Source organism: Elephantulus edwardii, unplaced genomic scaffold (genome assembly GCF_000299155.1).
Source record: "Elephantulus edwardii isolate Elephantulus edwardi_28Jun2011 unplaced genomic scaffold, EleEdw1.0 scaffold00001, whole genome shotgun sequence".
Taxonomy (NCBI): Eukaryota; Metazoa; Chordata; class Mammalia; order Macroscelidea; family Macroscelididae; genus Elephantulus; species Elephantulus edwardii.
In genome coordinates this window covers 955,659-980,862 of record NW_006399751.1, presented here as the reverse complement: position 1 = coordinate 980,862, position 25,204 = coordinate 955,659, and the positions used below count along the sequence as shown (strand labels likewise).

Genomic DNA, 25,204 nt, shown 5'->3' with positions numbered 1-25,204 from the left:
CAAAGCCTTGACAAGAGTCTACATCCCAGCCCACCTCAGAAAGCACATGGGAGGCAGCCTCAACACCCTGTATACTTAAAAGTGGAATAGAGTGACTGCATGAGGCACCCAGGGAGCTCTGCCGGCTTTATGGCAAGGCATTACTTACTTGCCAAGTCAAAGGAATGAAATCTGAATCCACCAGCTGCTCCAGCAGAAAGATGGGCAGTCTCCTCTTGTGCGATTTACAGCCTCTGAAAACCCACCTGTAAAAGGAGCAGTGGTAACACATGGGGAAGGCCAAGTCTGATTTCTGCCCACTTCATAAAGGAGAACTGTCCCCAGCAATATCATCCATCGTACCAAACAAATAGCAGCATGGTCACGCATACCACCCCACATTTCTGTGAGTCATTGGGTCCAATGTTCCTTGCAAATTAACTCATAGGTTTTACTCACAGTTGAGGGTTTAAGGAAATAGGTTAGAGAGTGGGGGAGGCAAGGAATATCACACAGTGCAAGTCCAGGTTTAGTCCCAAGCCAGAGTAACAAGGCACAATTCTTCAATTAGTGAAAGTTCATGTTTACTTCAGTAGCACAAATGCACCTCTGGTTTCCTCTTGCAGCAGTTACAAGTCAGCTTTTCCTTCAATCATCCAGTAAGCGAGACTTTTAACTGTGTCTCCATCTCCAGGGTTCCTCTGATTAAATGTTGCCATAATCTCTTCACAGCAGTACCACAGTCTCTTCACCTTTCTTTTCTCAACCACTATCTTTTATAGTGTGGGAAGTACTCTCGTATATTGGTCCCACAACTGTTGATGATTTGCAAGACCACGTGTCCATGGTTAAGGTAGCTGCAGACCGTGCCCCCAACGGGGCTGATGCAATGGATAGAGAAGCCAGTTTTCAAGGTTTCTATTGACTGGATGATGCGTAACAACAGGAGGGAACAGGAGGGAGGCACCCAGCAGAGTGTCTTATACTGGTGACCTGTGAGCCTGGCCAGGCCCTCAGGCCTCCACACCATGTGGTGACCTGTTGGCAAGTATAAGAGGGTGCTGGGCTTCTCCCATTCATAAGACTTGCTGGGGACGGGAGGGAGGGATCTATTTCAGGAGTGCAGTCCCTGGAGTAGGCACTTCGTGAAGCCAGGCCCTTGTCTTCACATTATGCTAATCACCTCTGCCAACAGGCAGACTTTGTAGGAGGTTTGCCTGCTTTTAGATGAAACATACGCCTTTGAAGCAAAGAGCCACCCTAGCTAAAAATACCACTTCCTGGCTGTTGATCCTCTCATTTGTAAAATGCCTGTTTCCATTGTTAAATCTGCAGCAGCCCCCTCTCCTGGAGAGGGAACCCCCACACACCCTCCCAGAGACAGGGTGTCCCCAGAGAGGGGCAGGTCCTCCAGTGAGTCTGTGAGGACCTCAGAACTCGAGACACCCCACGTGAACGAAAAGCTGACACAGTGCATGAGAACCTAGTGTGAGATGGACGGGCAGAACCCTCCCGCCTCTTCTCCCGGGGGTAGCCTCTGTTTTCCATTTCATGGATTTCCTCCCAAGGCTGTTTGGCTGGATTTCTAAATAACATGGCCTGGCTTGGTTTGAGGCTAGGTGGTGGTTTTCCGTCCATGGATTCTAGACTAAGTATTGTTTCGTAGTTTTCCCTTCCTTCTTACTGTCATGTCACGGAGACCTTTCCACGTCAGCCCTGCTGGTCTCGGTCAGGATCGGGACCCTGCCCTCTGAGCGTGGGCTCTCAGGACCCACGTACTCACTGTGATGCATTGAAACCCACCCAGTCCTCTGTCTCTGTGAAGTAGGCTAGTCTTGTCTGCTCGGCCTAGACGGTGGGAAGAGTCTGGTCCTGGGGGCGACTGTTCTGTGCTAAGAGTGGAGAGGAGTCCCAATGTCCCTGAGATCCGTGACCCTTGAAATGCCGCAGGACGTGTCCCCAGCGCAGCTTCCACAGCTGCCTCTGTTTGAGCCATTTCTCATTCCCACATACTTAAGCCAAAGCAATTTCCTGGGATGAAAAGGAACATTTGCGCGCAAAACCTATTTCATGCATCTCCTCGTTCCTTGGAAATGACTGATCACAAAGGAAGTTTTTCTGCCTCCTGACAGGCGTGGGGGAGGGTACAGCTAAGAGAGGCACCCCTTCCGTCTGACCACTGAGAACTCGGGCGCCGCTGCCGTCTCTGTCCCCCCACCTCTGCAGCGCCCCGTCCATCCTCCCAGCATGCAGATGCTGATGTTCTTGGCATTTCCCACAAGGCTGCTCTGATATTTGCTCTTCGTAGCAACCCGTGGGCCTCAGTGTTTAACTTTCTGTCCTATCTCTGACGTTCGTCCTGGTGCCCTTTAAGTGGGCACTGGTGAGGAGCTCCAGAAAACAATCGCAGTTCATAAAAATCACCTCCAACCCCCAGACTAAAGATTTGAAGACCAGGCAAAGCACTAATCTCTCTTAGCGCCTCAATCAGGCTCTGTTCTCTCCCGAGAAAGTCACATGCAGCCAGAAAGGCAGCAGTGGCGCATGCCCAAGGCAGCAGCTGGTGAGGTGAGCTTCCTCCCTGGGGACCCTCGGATCTGGGAGGCAAGCCCGGTCACGCGGCTGTCTGAGCGGAGGACGGCTGAAACCTGGAGTCAGACTCCTTCTGTTTCGAATGGAGGGAGTGGGTGCTGCACACTCGGGCTGGGGGACCACTGAGATAGAGACCAGCTGGGAGAGAGGGGAATGTTGCCCAGAAACTAGGAGAAAGCAGGGTCAGGCTTCTGGGGAGGAGGAGTTGGGAACATGAGAAGGGAAGCGACTGGGCTTCAGGCCCAAAACTCCAAGGCCCGGCCTTGCTGTCATCCTGAATGTCCAGCAGTGTCTGTGTCCCACCTGGGAAATGCAGCACCGCCTGCATCCACCAGTAGTCCACTCTGGTGAGGTGCTCGGGGCCTTGGCTCTCAGTCCTGACAGAGAAGCTGGTTGAGGAAGGTGGGACCTTAACACAGTCATGTGTCCAAAAGGTCTTCAAGTAACTCAGCAGCCTGGGTCAGGGGTCACTCAGTTATGGGGTGTACTGGCATGGGGTACCCGCTATCCCTAAAGGGTAAATGTGTCATTATCTGGGTGGGTGAAGACATGGGCTGAACCAGGATGGTGTTACCCACCCCACGTTAAGATCTAAGCAGGATGTCCAAGACCACCGCCAGACATTAAAGTGACAGCCTGGTTGGAACTCCTTCAAAGGACACACAGTTCTTTGGAGGAAACTCACCGTGGGGAGATGATATATAGCAAATCCCTGTAAGCACGCAGCACCCACAGATGGCCCCTTGAGGGAGGGGAGGGGAGGGGTCCTGCTTCATAAGTGAGGCCTTTCCAGGAGCCATGTGAGCACCGGGCCCTGGAACCATCAGGCACGTGGCCTTCAGCCTGGAGCAGCAGAGTCGTGGGACCGGCCCGGCCACAGGGTCTGGGCCAAACGCTGACTAAGTAGACATGATGCTCTCGCCATCTGTAAACGTTTGTGGTTGTATAAACATCGTGGAGAGCGATCCCTTTGGCCTAGAACAAAGGGACCCATTTGGAAATAATGGGATGAAGTAGAGGAAAATGTGAACCAAAAACTTACAGACAGGAAGACTGCTGGTGCAGGGGACATCCCCAGGCCCCTCGGGTGGGACCCTCTGCCGGCCAGGCGCCCTGGCTCCTCTGTGGCTGCCTGGCTGGCTTCTCAGGAGGCCAGCTGAGAGTGTGAGGGGAAAACAGAGACAAAGAGGTGTCTTCCCTTACCTGTGCCCGGATGCTCGTTACCAGAGGACCCTACATAAGGTCCCTGCATGGACATGGACTCGAGGGTGTCTGTGCCCTGAGCATTTGGGCTGCAGAGACCTGGAGCCCCTAGATGATGGAGAGAGGGGCTGCCCCAAGAAAGAGAGATCCTCATCCTACAGGAAGTATATGGTGGGGGCTGTCAAAGTGAGAGCCTGTGCTCTGAGTGAGGAGCCCGTATTCTGCCCGCGGTGACCCTGGCGGCGTGACCTTGGGCTCAGGAGGAAGGTCACAGCTGTGATTCTCCATTGACACCCAGGGTGCCCCAAACTTGCAGGCCACCCGCTCTGGCCATGTCTCCCAGGCACCAGGGTCATCATCGCGAAGCCTCCCCCCTGGACCTCGGGTGACCTGGCCTGGGGGCTGGACTCGGGAGCTGCTGCTCCTTCTTGGTTCTCAGAGCCCGCAGCCAGAGGCACCCTCACAGAGCCCGCAGCCAGTGTTTGGATCCTGGCTCCGGCCGCTCAGAGACAAAAGCACCCCAGCAGGGGCAGAAGTGATTGTGGGTGACAGGTCAGCATTGTCCCTGCCAGTTCAGTCAGTGCTCATCCCCCAAAGAGGTGGCCCCAGGGGACAGGAGGAGCAGGCTGGCTGATAGCTCCTGCAGGAAGGGGCTGCAGAAACTCAGTCCATCTGTAGGCCCAGTGCTGCCTGTCCAACCATCTCTTCCAGAAAAACCATGTCCAAACCCCTGTGCCGGCTGACCTGGGGGCCCATGAGTGTCCAGTGAGGCAGGAGTGAAAGCCCAGGTGCTCAAGCCAGGCCGACCACGGGGCAGGCTTGGCAGGACATCGCGTCCATCTGTGCTTCCTTCTCACTGTCCGCAGGAGTGGTGTGGGGGCTGAAATAATTCTGTCTCCTCAGAGGATTCCACACACATACATTGATGTATCTGATGCCGAGAAAGTGCCCACAGTTGTGTGCTGTTGGTGGCCGTGATTGGGGAGGAAATGGTGGTTTCAGATTGGGGGGACCCCTCAGATGGAGGGAGGTGACCCCATGGCACAACTCAAGGGCTTGGCCAGGGTTGGCAGGGAGACAGCAGGCTTCCCTCCAGTTTGCCCACCTGCCCCCCCCTTTGTTTTCACCTGGGCATTTGGAAACCCAGGGCTTAAATGACTGAAGGTTAAAGCCTGGGGAGCAGGGGTGTCCATACTGGGGCTGCGGCACGTGGCCATGGAGGGCTGGCCTGGCCACGCTGTGACCTCTCAGCACAACTTTCCCCCCAATGCCCAAGACATCTCGGCCGGCCCCAGTGTCCTCCAGCTCCAGAGCCTCTGTGTGGAGGCTGCTTTCTCTGACCCCATCATCACTCCCTCTCCTTCCTGATCCAGTCCAGCTATACTGCACGGTAACACCACCAGGGGACACAGCAGGACCCCTTCTTGGGGCACACAGCATGGGCCAAGCCTGAATCATGTGCCCAGAAGGCCTTGTGGAAACCTTCCTGGCCCCTGATTCCATGAGCAATATTCTGGGCCACCTTGTCCTATCCCAGTCATCATGCTGTTATATACCCATTTGTCCCCCATTAACCGCAAGGCTCAGGCCCATGGCCTTACATGTCCTGCCCTGATCAGCTCGCATCCAGGTGAAGAGCCATGCGCACAAGCAGAGGGGAGAGAGGGTTATTGTCTGGAGGAAATGGAGCTCATGAATGATTGCCGGGGACTGGCAGCTGGGGAGGCAGGAAGAGGTGAAGGGTTCTGGGGGTGGTCCACACAACAGCATGGGCAGAGGCCCATCATGGACTGTGAATGGGCCGGCAGAGCCTGGGCCTGGTTGGCTTTACCAGAAGCACATGGCATGTAAGGCCAAGAAGGATAGAGGTGACTTCTGACTGGGAAGAGGCAAGTAAGGCCCCTGGCGCCGCCTTGTTGTGGGGGAACTGGTCTCCTCTCCTGGTTAGCAGCTCTGGAGAGGGGCTGCTCGATGAGACCTCTGGTTTTCTAGGGCAGCCCACATCCAAGTGAGGCCTGTCCTGGGGTCTCCCGATGCGCGCGGCCCAGTGTCTGTGACTCCAGAGCCTGGCGGTGCCCTTGTTAACATGGACACACGTTCCTCTCTCACCCGCACCCCACCCCTTTCCACCAGCAAGACCCAGAAAAACAAGTCCTCCTCCTTCTTCCTCCCACCCCCTCCCCAAGAAACTTTTAAGTGTATCAGACACATCGACTGCATTAAACACGATGAATTTTTAAAGCATGAGCTGGCAGGGTTACCATGGCTGCCTTTGCCCAGAGGGGCATGCTGCCGAGGAGTGATTGAAATAAATAAAACAGATTTACAATTTTCATACTTGAGAGTTGGAAGGAAGACGAGCGATTGTGGGGGAGGAAGGGTACAGTGAAACTCTGGAACCTTCTGAACTCCAGCAAGGAGGCCGTGCCCTTCCCCCACCCTTGTTGTGTGCTAACCTTGAGAGGCCTGTCCTTTAAATTCTTAAAGGATCCCGGCTGTGGAGCTGGATGAGGCCCTGTGCCACTGGAATGGCTCCGGACTTCTTCTCTCCAACGTGGTGTTCACTCACCACTGTCAAGTCAGAACTAACTCACAGCTGACCCTCAAGTGGGCTTTCAGAGGCTAAAAATCACCCATCTTTCTTCCTCAGAGCAGCTGGTGGATTCAAAGTGCCTGCTTTTAAATTGGCACCCCAACGTCTTACCCACTAGGCCACCAAAACTCCCTAGGCTTGATGATGTTAGGTTGTAATTCATTCGTCACAAGCTTCTAGACACCTTGTGAAAAAGCATCAGGGTCCACTGGCCTTGGACCACTTCAGGGGATATGGACAGCAGCCAGACAGGGCAAAATGATTCTGTCTCTCCATTCTTGGCCCAGTCAAGATAGAGCAGCCTCCCAGCTGGAGGGACGCTCTGAGCTGGATTGCCGGGGGAGGGGCCAGGAAGCCAATAGAGGGACAGGCAGGACTATCACACCCTGCTTGGAGAACCCCCTAGCAGCTGCTGCCCTGCAGTGCGCCCATCCCGAGCCCCCAGACTGCCTGCCCGGTGACCCTTTGGAGCTCTTCTTCACCCCATAATTCCAGAGAAGTTGATCTGCCTGGGTTGGTTTGGCCCAGTTCTCCCATCCCCTTTACCCTGAGGCCCTGGGAGAAACTTGCCGCATTGATGAGCTACTTATGCAAGGTGGAGAGGCTGAAGAGCCAGCCTGGACCCTGCCCACTAAGGCTCGGTCTGAGTTCTCGATGGGCCGTGGCCAGTGTGCTCTGCAGACAGTGAGGGCTAGAGTAGAAGTGGCTACATTACAGGTGAGCATGGTGCAGGGCAGAAGGATCTGCCCCAGATCTTAACATTGGCCTCTCTGCTCAGGAGATTGGGCCGTCCATCTCTCCACACCTGACAGCTGCTTGCTCTGTGTTCGCTGATGTCTGCCCTGTTGGTGTGGTGAGCAGACTTTTTCAGACAGTTGAAAGTCTCAGAGGCTCCTGGTAGATCTTGACTCCAGCCTCAATTTTTCTCCTCTAGTACTGCTGTAATGTAAATCCCCCAAGTAGATGGCTTTAACAAACAGAAGTTTGTTCTCACACACTTTAGGAGGCTAGAAGTCCAGGCTCAGGGCCCAGCTCTAGGGGAGGCTGTTCTTTGTCGGCTCCGGGAGAAGGTTCTTGTCTCTTGTCAACGTCCATGAGCCTCTCATTCCTTGGAGATGTACATGTGTCTTGCCATTTGTCTTCTTCCCCTGGGTTTAGGTAGTTCTCAGCACAAGGACCTTGGGTCAAAAGGATGTACCCGCCCCCTAGCACTTCTTCCTTGCTGGTAATCAGATCCCTCCCGTTCAAATGGAGCTTGACTCCAGATACAGCTTAATCCTGTGGATTATACCGTGCCTCACCAACAAAACTGCATCTAATCCTAGCTTATTAACATCACAGAGACTAGGATTTACAGCCTGCAAGATAGTCTATTAGATCACAAAACAGACTGAGAATCATGGCCAAGCCAAGTTGACATGTTTTGGGAAATGCAGTTCAACCAGTGACACCCTCCAGTTTATCCTGAGTTTAGATTCCTTTCCTTCTCCTTGTCAAGTGACTTTGTACTGACTGCCACAGGGCATGCTGGGCCCACCAACCTGGACAAGGGCACTCTGGACCCAGTCTCTCCCACCCTGTGGTCATATACACCATCTGCTTCTACCGCTTGTCACTCTCTTGTCCAGGCCTGAGAAAGGAAGGCAGGGAGGAGAGGAGAACAGAGATGTTAAGAGTCACAGGGTACCACTGTGTCCATACCTGGTAACGAGAGTCAGAGAAGAGCCCCAGGAGGGGGCCAGCATGAGTGTCCCAAGCAGATGGCAAAGGGACCTGGGCAGGGTGGGCCAGCAGTGCGGGTGGGGAGGTGGTATGTGGCCTGGGGACCTCTTGGTCCTGTTTTGACTGGTACAGGCAAGTAGGGTATAGTAGGGTCATAGGGAGAAGTTCTGTTTTCTGGGAAGCCACATGGTAGTGTCCAGATTCGCCATGCTGAACATGGCAAGGAGACCAAGAAAGCTACCTCATGCCTGGCCACTGCCCCCCCCCCAGAGCCACACTGTATCTGGGAGCCCCTATTTCTGTTGGCTGATTCCCTCCCACCCTCCACACCTTCCTCCAGGACCCCAGAGCAAGTCTGTCCTGCAGGAATGGCTCACCCTTCTGCCCACACCAATCCCTGCTGAGATGGGCCCCTCAAAGCTCAGGTCCTCACGTTCTGCCTGGCTTGGAGCATGAACTCTGACAGAAGCCAGGGCTGAAAGCCACCAGCGACACAGCCAGCCCTGCCTCTTGACCCTGTGCCTTCTCTGCAGACAGGACCAGGTCACAGGAGAGGGCGGCTCACAGCCTTGGGCAGGTCTTGTCCACGCCCAGGCTCAGGGCCCTGTGTGACCCCTGCTCCTCTCCCCTTGCCTCTCTCATCACTCGGGAATGATTGTTGCCTCATCAGGTGTGCAGCCTCCTGCCAGACGGTGACCACTCAACCTTAGGGCCCAGCTGGCCAGAAGACGGCACCTTCGAGGAAGAGCAAATCTAGAAGGTCCCTGGACCACAGCCCCTAAGGCCACGCTGTAAATAGGCTTCAGCGTGGGCCACTCCATTGCCGCCCAACAAGGTGCCTTCCTTCATCCACCACGTGTCCTTCCCATGGGGCCCTTACCTCATCTGTCCCCAAGCTGGAACTGTACACACGCCCTGCACATACAGAGAGCCTGCTCGCCTCCAGCCAGGGTTGCTCCCAGAAGGGCACCCAAGGTCCTATCACCTCCCAGAACTGGTCATGTTTCCTCTAACCCCACCTTCTGTCTTGTCACCAAGCACTTCCCAGCCACTATCTCGTGATGCATAACCCTTTAATAGGGGTGTTAAAAAATACGGGCAAATCCATAGACCAGCCTTGGTCAAAAGGGGGAAAATGAAGGATTTTCATTCTTCTGGACTCCAGACTTTCTGGTGCCAGGAATACTTGGATGCTCCCCCTGTAACTACTAAAATAATCTTTAAACCAAAAATAGCCCTTAAAGTAATCTTAAAACCTGTTGTTGTTGTTGTTGTTGTTGTTGTGTACAGTCGGGAAAAACCCCCTAAGGATGATTTTGTTTACCTCTTTTTAAAAAAGAAAGCACGAAACTTTTCATGAGCATTATGGTCTTGTAACCACTAGCTGTATGGAATCGAACAGACAACAGCAATTTGAAAGATTGGTGGGGACGTCGGGGGCAGTGAGTCTTGTTAATGGGAGAGGAACAGATCAGAAGCGGGGGCGTGAGGGCAAGGGCACACCTGGGATAGTCCCATCAGTGCCGCGAAACAGTACACGTGACAGTGGTGCGTCTGTGTGTGCCACTGTGTATATTCTCAACAAAAACAACTTTTAGGGGGACAGGCAAGACTAAGCCAAAACCTACTGCCATTGAGTTACTTCTGATTCATAGCAACCCTGTAGATTACTGTTGTCAGAACAATAGAGTATTTGTTCTGTGGGGGTCTGGCCTCCAGCAGGTTTTCAAAACAGGAAATTGCACAGGTGATTGTCCAGCTTTCTCCCCCTGGAGGACCTGGTGGATTCGAACTGTGTGCCTGTGGGTTGGCAGGCCAACCCCTTAAGGAAACATCACTGGGCAGTTTTCTCTGTATTATAGGGTCGCTGTCAGTCCACTCCACAGCGCACAGCAGCAGCAGATTAAAAAGTGAGGGACATGAAATGAAAGGTCCAGAATGCCTCGCTTACCTCCTTCCCACTTAGGGAAGGCTGGGCATTAGCTGAGGAAGTTAGGTGGAAATACAGCTTCCACTTCCTTGCAATAGGTTTTTAAGTCAATTATCTAGCAAGAGTAGCTTAGTGACCACAAGGTTGAAGTATAATAGGGAAAAAAATAGATAGCCCCCCTCCAAAAGGGGCAGACAGAGAGCTCTCGTGGTAAAACGCTGAGCTGCAATCCCAGAGGCTTAAGGTTTGAATCTACCAGATGCTCTGCAGGAGAGGATGAACAGTCTCCTCCCATGTGGTTTACTGCCTCTGAAAATCCGCTGAAAAGTCAGTTATGAGTAGATTCTGACTCCACGGCACACAACCACCACCACCACCACCCCTAAAAAAAAATGATAAATGTGTGTGCTTGGTTTGCCATTAAGTCAACTGGGAGTTAGAACAACTCTGTGAAGAGATGAAAACCCTGCCCCCTATCGCAGCACTCTCATGATCTCTGACCTGCTAGAACCGCGCACGTGTGTGTGTGTGTGTGTGTGTGTGTGTGTGTGTGTGTGTGTGCAAGTGTTCAGTACTTGCCAGCATGATCCATTATTGATGCTTGAGAGAGGAGGGCAGGCAACGCCAGCCGGGCTGGAGCTCAGCAGACAAGTGATGACGCAGCAGCCTTGAGAGCCAGGGATGGGGCCCCCTCGTGACGGGCAGTGAGGGCCTCAGATGGCCTCTGGAATTTGACTCTGGCAGAGTTAAATCCTCCCTTCCTCTTCCCCTGGTTCCCTTGTTTGACTGTCAGCGTGGATCCTCTCTGAACCTCAGCTGCTTCTTTCCCAGATATGTGGGAACCCGGTGGGTGGGCGGGACCAGGCTGCAGCCTTGAGGCGATGCAGGTCCAGTCGTGACTCTGGCGTGAAAAGTGGGCCTGTTTCCTCCTCCATCACCTTCTCACCTGGTGTCTCTGTCCTCCTAGGAGGCCGGGGCATCCTATCTTGGAAATTAGAATTCTTTAAAACAGGGCCTGGGTCACCCACCCCAGTGCACCTTCCCCTCCCCTGAGGCCAGCACCAGTATGCCATGCACTGTGCCACCAGGGCTTAGAAAAAGGTGTCCCATAGGTGAGGCCAGGTAAAGGGCCCCTTGAAGCAGGGGGAGCTGCACATAGCAGAGTACATGGGGCTCATGGGTGGTGATGTTTGTCCTCCAGCTGCCTCTCCCTGCAAGGGCTCATTCTGGCTTTCCCCTCTCCTCCTCTCCTGTGGGGTTTTAATTATTGGGCCTCAGTGAGGCAGCCTGGTGCGTATTTTGTCCTTCCTCCATCCTCCATGGAAAGAACTGTGACTCAGGGTTCAGTCACACTGCAAAAGGAGCAGATGCAACGTGAGGGTGGCCGAGTCTGACTTCTACCCACTTCAGAAAGAGGGACTGTCCTCATCGATAATTTTCATGTTTTTGTTTTTGTTGAGTTGGAACCAAGCCATAGCTGACACTCCAGTGATTTTTCAGAGGCAGTTAATCATACAGGAGGAGATTGCCCATCCTTCTCCTGCAGAACAGCTAGTGGATTTGAACTGCATGCCTTGGGATTGCAGCGCACCTTCTTATCCTAGGCCACTGGAACTCCCTTTGACCTGCTTCATAAAGGGGAACTGTCCCCTTCAGTAATGTCCATAGCCCCATACAAATAACTACGTAATCAATTGGACATGCCACCCCACATGCTCCTACACCTATTTTTACCAATCGTTTGGTCTGATTGTTGCAGGACTCACGGAGCTAGCCAGCAGGTCCTGGGCTCCAGCTGCCCTAGACAGGCCACAGCACAACGGAAGACAGGCCAAGGGAAACTGGATTGTTGTTGGGAATTGAGGCCAGAGCAGAGCCCGCCGGACGGGTCTTGTAGTCCATGGAGTAGTGTGGCTGTGTCGTGTACCCAGTTGGAGGTCATTGAGCAGTTTTATATGCTGATTTGACCTGTTTCAGGACTGTCCCCACTGCTGCCTGGAAAGTAGATGGTAGGGTGGAAGAAGCCACAGGGAGGGAGGTTGGGAGACATCAGAAGGTCACCCAGAGTGAGTTTTGTGGCAGCAGGGCCAAGGTGACCAAGGGGGCTGAGGCAGAATGTGTCCAGAGGGCGGACACCGAGCATGCCCAGTGTCTGGGGAGATCACTGGGGTTTAGGCACGTGGGTGGCAGTGAGGGGGAGGCCGAAGACACTAAAGCCAGGATGTGGGCCTGTGACATCCACAGTGCCTACTGGGCAAGAAAATTGGAGAGAGAAGCATCACTAACTGCAGAGAGAAATGCTTCCAGAAAGTTCTGCCTTGTCATCAGTCAGCCTTCCCAGTGTTTCTCGCACACCCCTCTTGAGCTATGCGCCGGCACCCTCCCTCATCCTCAATGTGCATGCCACCCCACCCTCCATGCCCTGACCCCTGCAGAGCTGCCTGGCAGGGGCTTCAGCTGCCGGCCCCTGTCATGGAGACGGCAGCAGCTGCAGGCGACGGGCATTTGTGGCCGTTTGTCAGAATGCTCCCCTTGCTCCCAGCCCGCCCTTCTAGAACATTTCTGTCCTATAGCCCCAGAGACAGGGCTTATCCTGGGGTGGGTAGGCCAGGAGGGGACAGGAAGTGCTTAGGAAGAAAAGCCAGCCCTACCTCCTCCAACCTGTGAGCTGGTTCTCTCACACTGTGAGGGTTTCAGCCCAGTAGTACTGTTCACCAAACACTGCCCCTGTGCATGTCCTCCCCGCCACACAGGCAGGGAGCACTCCAGCTCGAGCTGGAGTTCTCCCCAGCGCACAGACGGGGAGCACCACAGTTAGATCTGGAGTCCTCCCCAGCGCACAGACGGGGAGCACCACAGTTAGAGCTGGAGTCCTCCCCAGCGCACAGACGGGGAGCACCACAGTTAGAGCTGGAGTCTTCCCCATTACACAGATGGGGAGCATCACAGAGCTGGAGTCCTCCCCAGCGCACAGGCAGGGAGCACTATGGTTAAAGCTGGAGTCCTCCCCCACCATATAGACAGGGAACACCATGGTTAAAGCTGGAGTTCTCCCCCATTGCACAGACAGAGAGCACCACAGTTAGAGCTGGAGTCCTCCCCAGCGCACAGAGAGCACCACAGTTAGAGCTGGAGTCCTCCCCCATTGCACAGACAGCACCACAGTTAGAGCTGGAGTCCTCCCCAGCGCACAGACAGCACCACAGTTAGAGCTAGAGTCCTCCCCAGCGCACAGAGAGCACCACAGTTAGAGCTAGAGTCCTCCCCCATTGCACAGACAGCACCACAGTTAGAGCTGGAGTCCTCCCCAGCACACAGAGGGGGAGCACCACAGTTAGAGCTGGAGTTCTCTCCATCACACAGGCAGGGACCACCCTGGTTAGAGCCGGAGTCTTCCCTCATCATACAGACAGGGAAGCACCTTGGTTAGAGCTGGAATCCTCCCCCATCGCACAGGCAGGAGCACTCTAGTTAAAGCTGGAGTCGTCGTCTCCATCGCACAGACTGGGAGCACCCCAGTTAGAGCTGGAGTTCTCCGCCATTGCACGGGGAGGGAGCACCCCTTTTAGGGCTGCAGTCTTCCCGCATTGCACAGGCAGGGAGCATCATGGTCAGGGGGAGGCTGGAGTCCTCCCTCATTGCACAGGTGGGGAGCACACCCATTAGAGCTGGAGACGTGGAGAGGAATTAAGATTGCACAGCAGGCATCTGGGATCCCGGCTCTGAGGCCCACCCCTCTCCCCCAGTTATGGGGAGTCCACAGCACACAGGAAGTCCCTTTGTTCCAGGACATACCCCACTCCCTGAATCTCCCACCCACCCAGCTCCGGCCCTCTGCCCTGTTTTCTCGGGTAGTTTCTGCCCAAATCGGCTGCTTCCGGCTGGGCCGGACTAGAGATGGCCTGCCTGCTATTTGTGCTTTGTGGTTTGGTCTCATAGTTTCCTAACGCCAAGGGTTTTGCCGGAGCCAGGGGTGAGGCGATCTTCTCTCATTGGACCCCAAGGCCAGGTTAGAATTCCAAGGGAGATAGGAAATGTGTACAAGTTCAGCAACCTGTGCAACGGGAATGTGTTTCAGGCTTGTTGGCTTAAAGCAGGCGGGGTCATGGCACCCACTTCTGCCAGCCCAAGTCCTGCTCTGCGGGTGCTTCCCAGGATAGAGACTGCACGGGGACAGTGAGGGCAGGATACCATTGCCAGCACAGTCCCCAGGGTCCCAGAGCCATGATTAGAAAGCAGGCCCATTTGCTCACATACCAGTGACCCCTCATCACCCCTGCCTGGCCTCAGGGCACCCCAGGATGCCACAGGTGAGGTTGTCTTTGGAGAGCTCAGCCTTTTGGGGAGGTTGTCCTTCTGTAGGCCTTTTGAAGGCAGTAGATTAGGAATATCCTGAGCCTGTCCTGGTAAGCCGTTTGTCACTGGTGATGTCACCCTTCCCTGGAGACCCTAGAGGGGGTCTCCATACTCTTGCTCCCACCAAGACACTCATAAAGGAAATGATGCAAAGGGCAGAGGTCTGCAGAGCTATCCTCTACCCCTCACCATCCCCCTGACCTCAGTCCAGCTCTTAAACCTCCCCCAACTACACCCCCACCAGCATGCAGGTATCTGCGGTGAAGGTGCAGCCTTTCTGCCTCGCTCAGCCTTGTCCTGTGGACTCTGTTATTTACCAGGGAGCCTCCGAGTCCCTGCTCACCCTGCTCAAGGGGCCTCCAGGGGTGGGGGCCAGAAAGCAGATAATTGAGATGTGTACAGTTTGTCAGCTGGTGACCAGCTCCGTGAAGACAAAGCCTGAAAGGGGATGAGGTGCCTTGTTGCATGGGGCATTCCCCATTGCCTGCAGAGGCCTGTGGCACCAGGACCAGAAAGCGCCCTGCTGCTTCTCTTGAGGTGGGACGAGAGGGACCATTTATCCCGTGGAACTCTGGAATAGCTGGGGTTGGAATGGAGGCATGCCTCTTGGCCTCCTGCACTGCGGCATTAGGGTTTCACAGTAGCCCAGGAGGGAGCAGATTTGCCCTGGACATGGGCCCCTAGCATAGCCTCCACATGGGCTGCTCCATAACCTCCCTCCCCACAACTCCCTTCCAGGCAGCTGTGCCTCCTGCTGAACGCGGAGAACATCTTTCATTCGATGGCAGACATCCTGCTCCGAGAGGAGGATCTCAAGTTTGCCTCAACCATGGTCCACACCCTCAACACCATCCTGCTGACCTCCACGGAGCTCTTCCAGCTGAGGAACCAGCTCAAGGACCTAAAAACTCTGGTACTCTGTGCCCATGGCTCTGACTGGGCAAAGCAGACAGCAGTGCCAGGCCAGCTCTCAGCCCACCAGGCTCTTGGGGGGTTGACACTCAGTGACATGTATGTGTCACTTCCTCACCCCAGCCGGTGTGAAGGGCTTCATGTCAACTCCAGCCATGTGATAGGCTATGGCTTGTTCATTGGAGATACTTCTGTGAAATCCATGTCCACCTCCGAGCCCACATGCCCACTTCCATATGCATGCACCTACCCCCACCCCCAGGGTCCACGCCTACTTGTAGGGTCCACATAAGCACCTCTGCACAGCCACTCCAGGGTCCACATGCCCACCTCCAGGGTCCACATGCCCATCCTCAGGTTCACATGCCCACCTCCAGGGTCCACATGCCCACCTCTAGGGTCCACATGCCCATCCTCAGGTTCACATGCCCACCTCCAAGGTCCACATGCCCACCCTCAGGTTCACAAGCCCACCTCCAGGGTCCACATGCCCACTTCCGGGGTCTACATGCCCACCTCCAGATTCACAAGCCCACCTCCAGGGTTCACATGCCCACCTCCAGGGTCCACATGCCCACCCTCAGATTCATATGTCCACCACCAGGGACCACATGCCCACCTCCAGGGACCACATGCCCACCTCCAGGGTCCACATGCCCACCTCCAGGTTCACATGCCCACCTCCAGGGTGCACATGCCCACCTCCAAGGTCCTCACAGCCACCTCTCATAGCTACATCCTTCCCACTTACTGACCCATCCTGTCCCATAGACCCTCCTCTAACACAGGGGGTTCCACCAGCACCAGCAGTGCTTCCAGAGCCCAGGCCAGCTAGACAGCAGTGCCTTTCAGACTAGACCCCACAGAGGCATTGGGAGTAATACCCTCCTTGCCCTTCCCCTCAACAGCTGGACACAGCCAGGTGTCACCCTGCTGCCTGCCATCAGGCTGGTCACAGGGAACAGGCAGGGTGTTGTGACTGTTCTGTCTGAGAGCAGGAGAGGGGGACCCTGTGCAGGTTAGTGAGCATCATATTGATGTGCCTGTATGTCCAGAGGTTCCATCCCCCAGCCTGGGATTTTGTCATTCCTCTGCCCACCTCATCCCAGAAGGCTCCAGAACACACAGCTCATGTCTGAGGGCATCTGGGGCCTAGTGGCTCAGAGTTGTCCAGGCCACAAGTCCTGCCTTCACCCTGTGGTTCTTTGCACATGTTCACAGAGGCCTGAAGACTTCCTGAGGGACAGGGGCTCCCCAGTGTGGTACAACTCCTGGGTGGTTCCCAGCTGTACAAGGTGGGCTGCTCTGTAAGGTGGGCAAGGGTGTACGCAGGGAGCCCGACTGTGGAGAAGCCTCTGCTGCCACACCCCTCCCTGGCCCCCCCTGCCCGCTGGGACCACAGGGTTCTGGAGAGGACAGTGGCGGTTATTTTGCCAAGGGCAGAAACAAGCGGGCTCCCTCCTGACCAGGCCCCACTGCTCTGCTGCTCCTCGGAGGGGAGGTAATGAAGGGTCTGAGGAGGAACTGTCAGCGTTTCCTTTGTGACAGCTTGTTCCCAGCTGGGCTGCCAAACAGCTCAGTGCTGAGCTGGCTCCCCGGCCTGCTCACGGGGCCCTCGGTCCTCAGATTCCCTAGGCCCTTTCCTCTCCAGGGCCCCGATGGTGACAACTTCTCATGCATTCCCCCTTCACAGGAGAGCCAGAACCTGTTTTGCTGCCTGTATCGCTCCTGGTGCCACAACCCCGTCACCACAGTGTCCCTCTGCTTCCTCACCCAGAACTACCGGCACGCCTATGACCTCATCCAGAAGTTGTATCCTTTGCCGCAGGCTGTATGTCCAGCCGCTGAGGGAGCAGGCAAGAGTTTGGCCATCCAGAGCCCCCTGGACTCTTGCTTCTGCTCCAGGGTTGGGCATTGGTAGCCAGGGTGGGGGCACTGTTAACAGTAAATGGGACCGTCTGGGGGCTGCCCAGCTGGAAAAAACCAGCTCCAGAAGGTTGTGGCTCCTGTAGCAGGCCTGGTGCTGAGGGAGGGGAGGGGAGGAGGAAGTCATGGCTCGCGTGCTGAAGGACATCTCAGCTAAGGGAGGAGACAGGTGCCTCTGGAGAGAGCGGAGCCAGGTGGTGTGGCAGCGATCCAGGTCTGCAGGAGGCCAGACTGAGCCTGGAAGGGCAAACAGGAGGGCTGTCTGTGGGGTGTTGCGTGGAGTGGCAGATGGGGTGTGGCATGGTGAGATGTGAGGGTGAAGAGCTGACCTCAGTGGACCCCTAGCAGCACCACAGAGCCTGGCTTAGGGTGTGAAGAGCCCCTGAGGGCTTTAAAGCAGAGGAGGACCCTTGTCAGGGTACATTCCAGGGAAGTTTATGGGGGAGACCAGGGAGCAGAAAGATGTTGGCCTGCAGACTCTGGTACTGGAGGTGGAGCAGGCAAGGGGAGGCGGGACTTCAGGGGTCTCACAGCCAGAACCTGGATGTCGCCTGCTCTGCTGCTCATGACGTGGGCCTAACCCTGGCACTGCTGGGCACCGTCCAGCCCACCCCAGCCCCATGTCCCCACAGGCTGCAGGGCTGTGAGAAGAGCTGTTCAGAGCCCAGCCAGGTGCAGAGAGGAGAGTGTTGGAGAGGAACCTGGGGCTCCCATGCCCCAGGAGGCACGGAGGGTCCTCTGTCCAGAGGGGCAGAGATGCAAAGAGGGAAAGGACATCTTGCCTCTCTGCAGAGGCCAGTTCAGCCAGAGCGATCTAGGAGCACGAGGGAACAGTGGCTGGTGGGGAGAGGAACCAGTGCTCGGAGCTCCAGGCCCACCCGGGGGCCCACTCCTAGGTGCCCCCACCACCAGGTCTAGGACCAGGCGGAAACTGGGGGTTGGCATCAACTCTACTCATAGCGCCCCTCCTCTGCCGCGGTCCCCACAGGCCCACTGGTCGTACTTCCTTGACCACCTGCCCAGTGGGGACCTGGAGGTCACAGTGGACTTCCTCACAGAGGTGGACAAGCTGGTGCAGCTGATCGAGTGCCCCATCTTCACATGTAAGAGACCGAGCGTTGCCAGCATGGGCAGGCTGACTGTGCAGAGACGGAGGGCAGCTCAGGGTCACTCAGAGCAAGACGGGGTGACCGCAGGGAAGACCAAGCGAGCGGGAGCCACGCCCCCCTCCCCGGAAGGAAATTGGGCATCAGCTGGCGCTGCGTGATGAGTAACACCCAGGCAGAATGTGCAAAGAGGCAGCTGGCGGGGAGAGCACAGCTCTTGGTGCCTCAGCACGCACGACGCCTGCTCCCTGATGCCTGCCACGCTGACATGCGTGTTTACGGCACAGAGGGAGGCCAGGCAGCCCGCCAGAGCCGCCTTCCTGCCAGGCCGTCACCCAAGCAGAGCTCTGATCGCCCGGCAGGAGCCTGAGAGCACCTGCAGAGCCTGCGTGCCCACTGACCAGCTCACGTCCCCAGAGAGCAGGGAGCAAAGGACAGATGTCCTGGAGACAGACAAACAGGCCAGGGAGCACGTACAGCTGAGCACTCTAAAGCCTGGTGGGCCTGGGCTGCCAGCTGGCCAACATGCTCACTCACCCCGGGGTCAGGCCTGGCTTGCCCCCCAAGAGCCAAGAGGCCTCGTTGGGCCAAAGACCTTGTCAGAACCAGGTGACCATGGCATCTGACAGACTGGTACAGCCCTTGGCCCTCTGACTTTTTGGGGGACACAAGAACCAGTGACTGTTGGGCAGAGACTCATAGGAAAAGGTCTCCCAGCAGGAGCCATATGGGGTGACCAAGCCTGGGACCGAGGGTGTGAGCCACAGAGTGGAGGCCTCGTGGGTGCAGGAGCCCCTAGACTGGCTGCTCCAGGAAAACAAAGCCCTTTGGGTCACTCCCCCTTGGGGTCTTGGGGAAGCTGGAACTCCTGTGGCCAGGCCCCCCAGACTTGGGAGGGTGCTGGGCAGAGATCAGGGTGTATCTCCCCCCTCCTAGCAGCTGGCAGGGTGGGCCTGTGAGCGGGCTTTCAGAAGCACCTTCCGACACCCCCAGGCTTCCTGTGTGTTTAGCTGCACACAAAAGCACTTCCCATCCTGCGCTCCCTGAAAGCTGTCCTAATCCACTGTCTTTCTCTCCGGCGCCCCTATTTATAGCTCTGCTGGCACGTGCAGAGCAGACGGGAATCTGTTCACTCCAAGCCTTGAGCCTTGAGCCTGCTCGGACAGAGACATAGCCTAGCATGCGGGGGAGGGGCCTGGCCAGCCCTGGGTTGGGGGCACCAAGCTCAAGACCAGACAGATGGGCAGGTGGGTAGTAGGAAGCAAGGTGACATCGAGGAAAGCCGGGACACTCCTGGGAGGGGGTAAAGGCTTGTCTGGCTTAAAGGAACCCTGGCCTCCCCCTAAAGGATGGCGCTGGCCCGGGCCCTCGGCCTCTGGAAGAGCCAGCACCAGCCCCAGGGGTTCTGGGCCAGGTGGAGTCCCGGGCAGTGCCCACCCTGACCCGTGCTCTGTCCTGCCACAGATCTGCGCCTGCAGCTGCTGGACGTGAAGAACAACCCGTACCTGATCAAGGCCCTGTATGGGCTGCTCATGCTGCTGCCACAGAGCAGCGCCTTCCAGCTGCTGTCGCACCGGCTCCAGTGTGTGCCCAACCCCGAGCTGCTGCAGACCGAGTGAGTGCCGGGTCACGCCAGGGGCGGAGCGGGAGGCCACCAGCCACTCCATGCTGCACCACGCCACGCAGCCCTGGCCCCGCATTTCCACACACAGCCAAGCTAGGGGACCAGGAATGTTTACGAGGTGGTGAGGGCACAGTGTGCCTTCTGCAGGCATCGATAGGGAGTTGAGAATGCCAGGTGTAATCTGGAAAGCAGAGGCGGCCTGGAGTCACCCAGTATCGCCTCTGGGGACAAGGAGCAGCCCAGTTCATAGGGTTGCAGGCTGCAGCCAGGCATGAGAGCCGGAGATGGCCTAGGCCTAGCACATCCACCAAGCCCCTCCCATATCCTAGAGACGCCCCTGAAAGGAAGAGGCCAGACACCTGAACCTCTGGGTAGGAGGACCTCAGCCCCCAGAGGGTCCCGGCTCCCACGTTGAACCCACCGCTGGCCCAGACCCCAGAGCCTGCTGGGCTGTGTCTATATTTGGTAACCCTTGGAGGCTCTGCCTCATCCACAGGCATTTGGCATCCGAGATGGAAAATTTCACTTGTCAGGTCGCCATGGAAACAGGCAGAGCCACTGAGAAGATTTACGCTGAATGGAGTGCACCCAGCTTGCATCAGATGTCCTGGGTGTCTAGAATTCCCTCCCAGGCTGAGAGCCGCTCAGCAGGCCTGGCGCCGTGCTCCACGCAGGCCTCCGCACTGGCCCTGGTGGACATAGGCAGCCTGGGGCCTGCCTGGCTCTCATCCCCTGACCGCAGCCCCCTGTGCCCTCTAAAATCCTGGATGTGGGTCTCCACTACTGCCCCCTGACTGTCACTGGCCTGGTGTCTCTGGAAGCAGACGTGGACACTCACAGGTTTTCTGTCCTGTGTCCCAGCCCCCGCCCCACCCCCCTCTCTTTCCCTAGACAGTATTCCCGGAAAGCAGTGGTGAGTCTGCCCCAGCTGCCACCCCAGCTGCCCACGATGCCAACCAGGCAATTCTCAAAGTGTCCCAGAGGGCCAGGGAAGTGGCCAAGGAGTGGGGTTTACATTTAGACCCTTCAGCTCTGAGGCCAGAACGGGGCTGGGAAGCTGCCCATGCCTCATTGGCCAGATGTCCAGCAGGCCACTGCTGTCCTCAGTTCATTGAGCTGCCCCCCTTCTTATGGGGAGTTGGGGGGTTTCAGAGCCCCTAGGACCGCCCAGGACATGAGAGTCTCTTGGATTTAGGACTGCTTGGACCAGGCCAGGCACTCACTGTAACCCAAAGTCTTTCCAGTTACCCCATGTCACCATCAGTGGATAAAACCCGCTCTGCCCCGGACTCACTGCCCACTGATCTGGGACAGAGGGAAGTATCCCCCAAGAGACTGCTGACATGGTGTGCCCAAAGAAGCAGGCCATGGTCAAAGACAACCCCAAACTCCGGGCATCTGGCCCCCCGCTGAAGTGGGGTCACTCCGTGGGGCCTGGATGGAGCTGAGAGTCCTGTCTGGGAGGGATTCTAGTGGGCCCCCCAGTAAACCCCAGTAAAGTCTTGAGCAGTGCATCTTAAGTGCTTTAGGTACAGTCAACCCAGGCTTTGGGGAGCCAGAGTCCATAACCCAAGTGGCCATCCCACTCACCACGGGCCCTGTCACTTCCCAGCACTCCCCCTGGTCGGCATGGGCAGGTTTCCAGAGGGGCATTGGGGTGGTGATGTCTCCCTTAGATCCTTGTGGTCAGAGGCACCCTGGCCAGGGCTGGCCTCCGGTCTGCACCCTACTGTGAACTCGTCCTACGACATCCAGAGGCCCAAAGCCAGCCTCGCCCTTTTCTCCATCAGAAAGTACACGTTTAGGTTAAGCTGGTGCTTGAGCCCTGCGCAGCCTCCAAGGCCTTGGCTTCCCAGCCTTCCCAGGAAGGGGAACAGAGGCGAGGAGGGGCCCTGGACAGCTGGGAACGGTCGGGTTGCAGGGCAGGGCGCAGAGGGGCATCGCACACCCTGGGAAGGGCTGGCAGCTGGGTGGTGGCAGCCAGAGGCAGCTGGAGGGTCTGCACCCCTCACCCCTCCCTCAGTGGGTGTGCACATGGCGCCAGTAGGGCTGCGGCCATGTCCCCCACCCCCCAACTCCAGCCACTCTTCAGCAAGGCAGAGAGAACCTCTGAAAGAAAGGCTGCTTACGTCCTGCCTGGTGACAGGTGTGTGGGTGGTGGTAGGAGAGGGCCAGCCCTGGGTTCTGGAATCCCAGCTCTGAGGTGTCCTCCAGTCACACACCGCCTGGGGGTGGTTGGCCACAGAAAACTCAGCTGGCCTGTGCTGTGGTCACTCCCACCCTGATAGGGCAGGGCCTGCTTGGTCTCTGCGTTCAGCTGCCCACCACCCCATGGGGATACACCCCTCTTTTCCTCCTGTATCCCCAAGACCTCGGGCCAGGAAGGATCTGGCCAAGGGAGGCTGGAAACAGCCCGTCACTGGGGCCTTGGCCTTGTCACCAAAAGAGCCCAGGCAGCCCTCCCGCCCCACACTGGCCACCTCTGCACACATTAACCCTGGGACTGCCCACCATGGCCAGCATCTCCCTGGATACCCTAATCTCTAGACCCAATGTCCTTGGCATACCAGGAGTATGAGGGACACGTTTTTCAGGGTTGAGACAGGCCTTGGGCAGCCAGCATCAGATACCTATCAGTGTCATCTGTGGGCTCGAGGTTGCAGGCCACACGCCTCACATCCCAGCCTGAGAGCTTGCACTGACCAGTATCTTACCACTCCTTGAATCAGCAGCGCTCCAGGTCAGGGCATAGCTAGGCCACAGGGTGACTGTGATGTGGCAGTATTTCCATTCCCAGGGGAGTTGAAACCAGCACTGACCAGAGCCCAGAGTGCACCCACAGTCCAGCTCCCAAGAATGGCCCCCACCTGCCCTCATTTCATCTTTATTGAGCTAAGTTGACTGACCGCCCCAGACCCCACAGGCCAGTGTTTTGCAGTGGTAGACCTTCAGCAGACAGGCACGTAGAGGCAGAGGTCATCGGGGTGGAGGGGTCACCACCAACTCCGAGTGGGGCTCCCACTGCCGCTTGGTCCACCCCCACAGCCTGACCTGGCTCTGACCATTGGCTGGCTGGCCGTCACCAGGGGCCAAGCTCATAGGTAAGGTTTTATTTGTCAGAATACTGTTTACCCAAAAACAGGACAATTGATGGGCATAGGCCTCCAGCTGCTGGGCTTGGACCTGCCCCCTGCAGAGGGACAGAGTGGCCACAGTGCCCACCCTCAGAACTGGGCTGGGCACCAGGACAAGCCCTCACATATCCTCAGAGCCACCCTCCTTTGACATGAGGAAACCGAGTCATGAACCCAAAGTCATCTAAGAAGTGGTCACGTTACATAGGCTGGTCAGCTCCATCTCTTGACAATCTCATGTTGGGCTATCTTCACGAGCTCAGAGGCCCAAAGTCCTTTCCCACTAGACCCTGGAGGGCTGAAGGCAGAGAGCTCCCAGCCCCCAGCTGTGTGGTCCACGCCAGCGAGGAGCTGCAGAACATTCCATGAAGCTCTGTGAGAAGCCGGGAGCTCTGGTGGCCTCGGGGTAGGAGCCGCACTGCCATCCCAGAGTCCATCCTCACAGTCCAGTTCCACCAGCTGCTCCGCAATGACTTGGTTCCCAGGGTGCACAACAGGAGGCGCAGGGCAAGCTGGATGCTGGCTTGAGTGAGGGTGGGGTTCAGCACGGCTGCTGCGTTGCACAATTGTGGCGAGCACGTTGCAGTTGGTGGCACACAACTTTTTGCAGAGCACTGGGGTGGGTGGTGGAGTTGATGGCACCCTCAGCTGTGAGGACACTTCTCCGTCCCGTCCCCAGGGACAGAGCAGGACTGTGGGCCTCAGGCCCCAACACTCAAAACAGATGCCCTGCCCAGAGAAAGGGCCAGGCCGCCTCCCCTCCCCCAGACCCTGTTCCAGGCCCCAGCTGGCTTCCTGACTGGCTGCTGGCCCTGGCTTTCACCCCAAAGGGAGCCACTCATAAACAGGAAATGCTTCCCAATGTCATGCCCGCACTGGGCGCCTCTGCCAACCCACAGGCTGAAGGGGACAGCCAAGCTGCTAGTCCCGACTGCAGGGGGGGTGCTCAAAGGGCTCCCAGGTCTGGGGATGCAGAGATCACGGGGCCCTGGCTGACTCTAGGAACAGCACTGCCAGACAGTGAAGCTGAGTTCCTGTCCCTGCTGCCCTCCTCTGCCAGGCACAAGTGGTCAGGGTGCCAATATACTGACCCCAAGCCCCTCTGCTGCCCCTTCCCAGGGATGGTCAGAAGGCGACCCCCACGTCCCAGCGAGCCAGCGCCCCCAGCATCGACTATGCAGAGCTGCTGCTGCACTTTGAAAAGGTCCAAAATAAGCATCTGGAAGTAAGACATCAGCGGAGTGGGCGTGGGGATCACCTGGACCGAAGGATCATCCTCTGACAGACCTGGCATGACGCGGCCCAAGGAGTGTTCCTGAGGGGCTCTGGAGCCAGAGGAGCTGCCTCATGCGGGCAGGGCTGGACCTGGCCACCAGCTGAGGGCAGGGCGGAGGGGGGCACATAGGCAGCCCTGTCCACTCCCAGCCCAGCTCCACAGGCGTCCAGCACTCGGCGCTGGCTTCCCACTCAGGGTGGGGCTGCAGCCTCAGACACCATCACCAATCCTGGGAATCGGTCTCTTACTAAAGATTCTCTAGTGAAACAGCCTGGCCCCCAGCTCACCAGAGTGCTGACCCTGTGCATCTTCCTGTATCCATCTGTGGACGCGCACGTTTACACCTGGGGCGGGGGCCAGCAGAGGTCTGTACCCAGCCACACGCCCCCGACCCCAATAAAGAATTCCAGCAAACCCTCATCCTGCTGCTTTCTGCTCCTTCCCTGGGTGCCTGACGCTGCAGCTGGGCTCTTGGTGGCCATGGGTGGGCTGACGGGGACATTCAAGGGGCCAAGGTTGTGATCCTGGGGCCCAGCTCTAGGATCCAGGAAGGGGCCACACACTGACCTGTGCCCCAACCCTATCTTCCCCCAACACTTAACCTTTTCCATCAGGGGCAGTCCATCACTGGACAGGTAGGAAATGCTTCAGGAGTTACTGAAAGAAGGGACAGCACTTCCCATAGATACAGGAGGTGCCAGGCCAGGGACATGGGCCTCCCTGAGTGTCTCTCCCTCACACCTCAGGAGACCCTGGGCTTTGGAAAGCTTCATTTTGGTCCCCTAAAGAGCCTAAGGTGATTCCTGTGGCCCTGAAGGAGTAGGGGGGGAGGAGTCTGCGCCTGCCTGCTC

General features: G+C 56.9%; 1 protein-coding gene across 1 annotated transcript in view; it reads left to right on the top strand.

Annotated features, from left to right (window-relative positions):
* The window catches only part of VAC14 (Vac14 homolog (S. cerevisiae)), a 106,610-nt gene extending 82,251 nt beyond the window's left edge, over positions 1 to 24,359 (top strand). The window contains exons 15-19 of the mRNA XM_006878623.1: positions 15,114 to 15,288; positions 16,981 to 17,099; positions 18,237 to 18,316; positions 19,784 to 19,934; positions 24,197 to 24,359. Of these exons, the coding sequence (XP_006878685.1) occupies positions 15,114 to 15,288; positions 16,981 to 17,099; positions 18,237 to 18,316; positions 19,784 to 19,934; positions 24,197 to 24,359 (688 nt within the window). The remainder of the gene's footprint in view (positions 1 to 15,113; positions 15,289 to 16,980; positions 17,100 to 18,236; positions 18,317 to 19,783; positions 19,935 to 24,196) is intronic.
* The last annotated feature ends 845 nt before the right edge of the window (positions 24,360 to 25,204 follow it).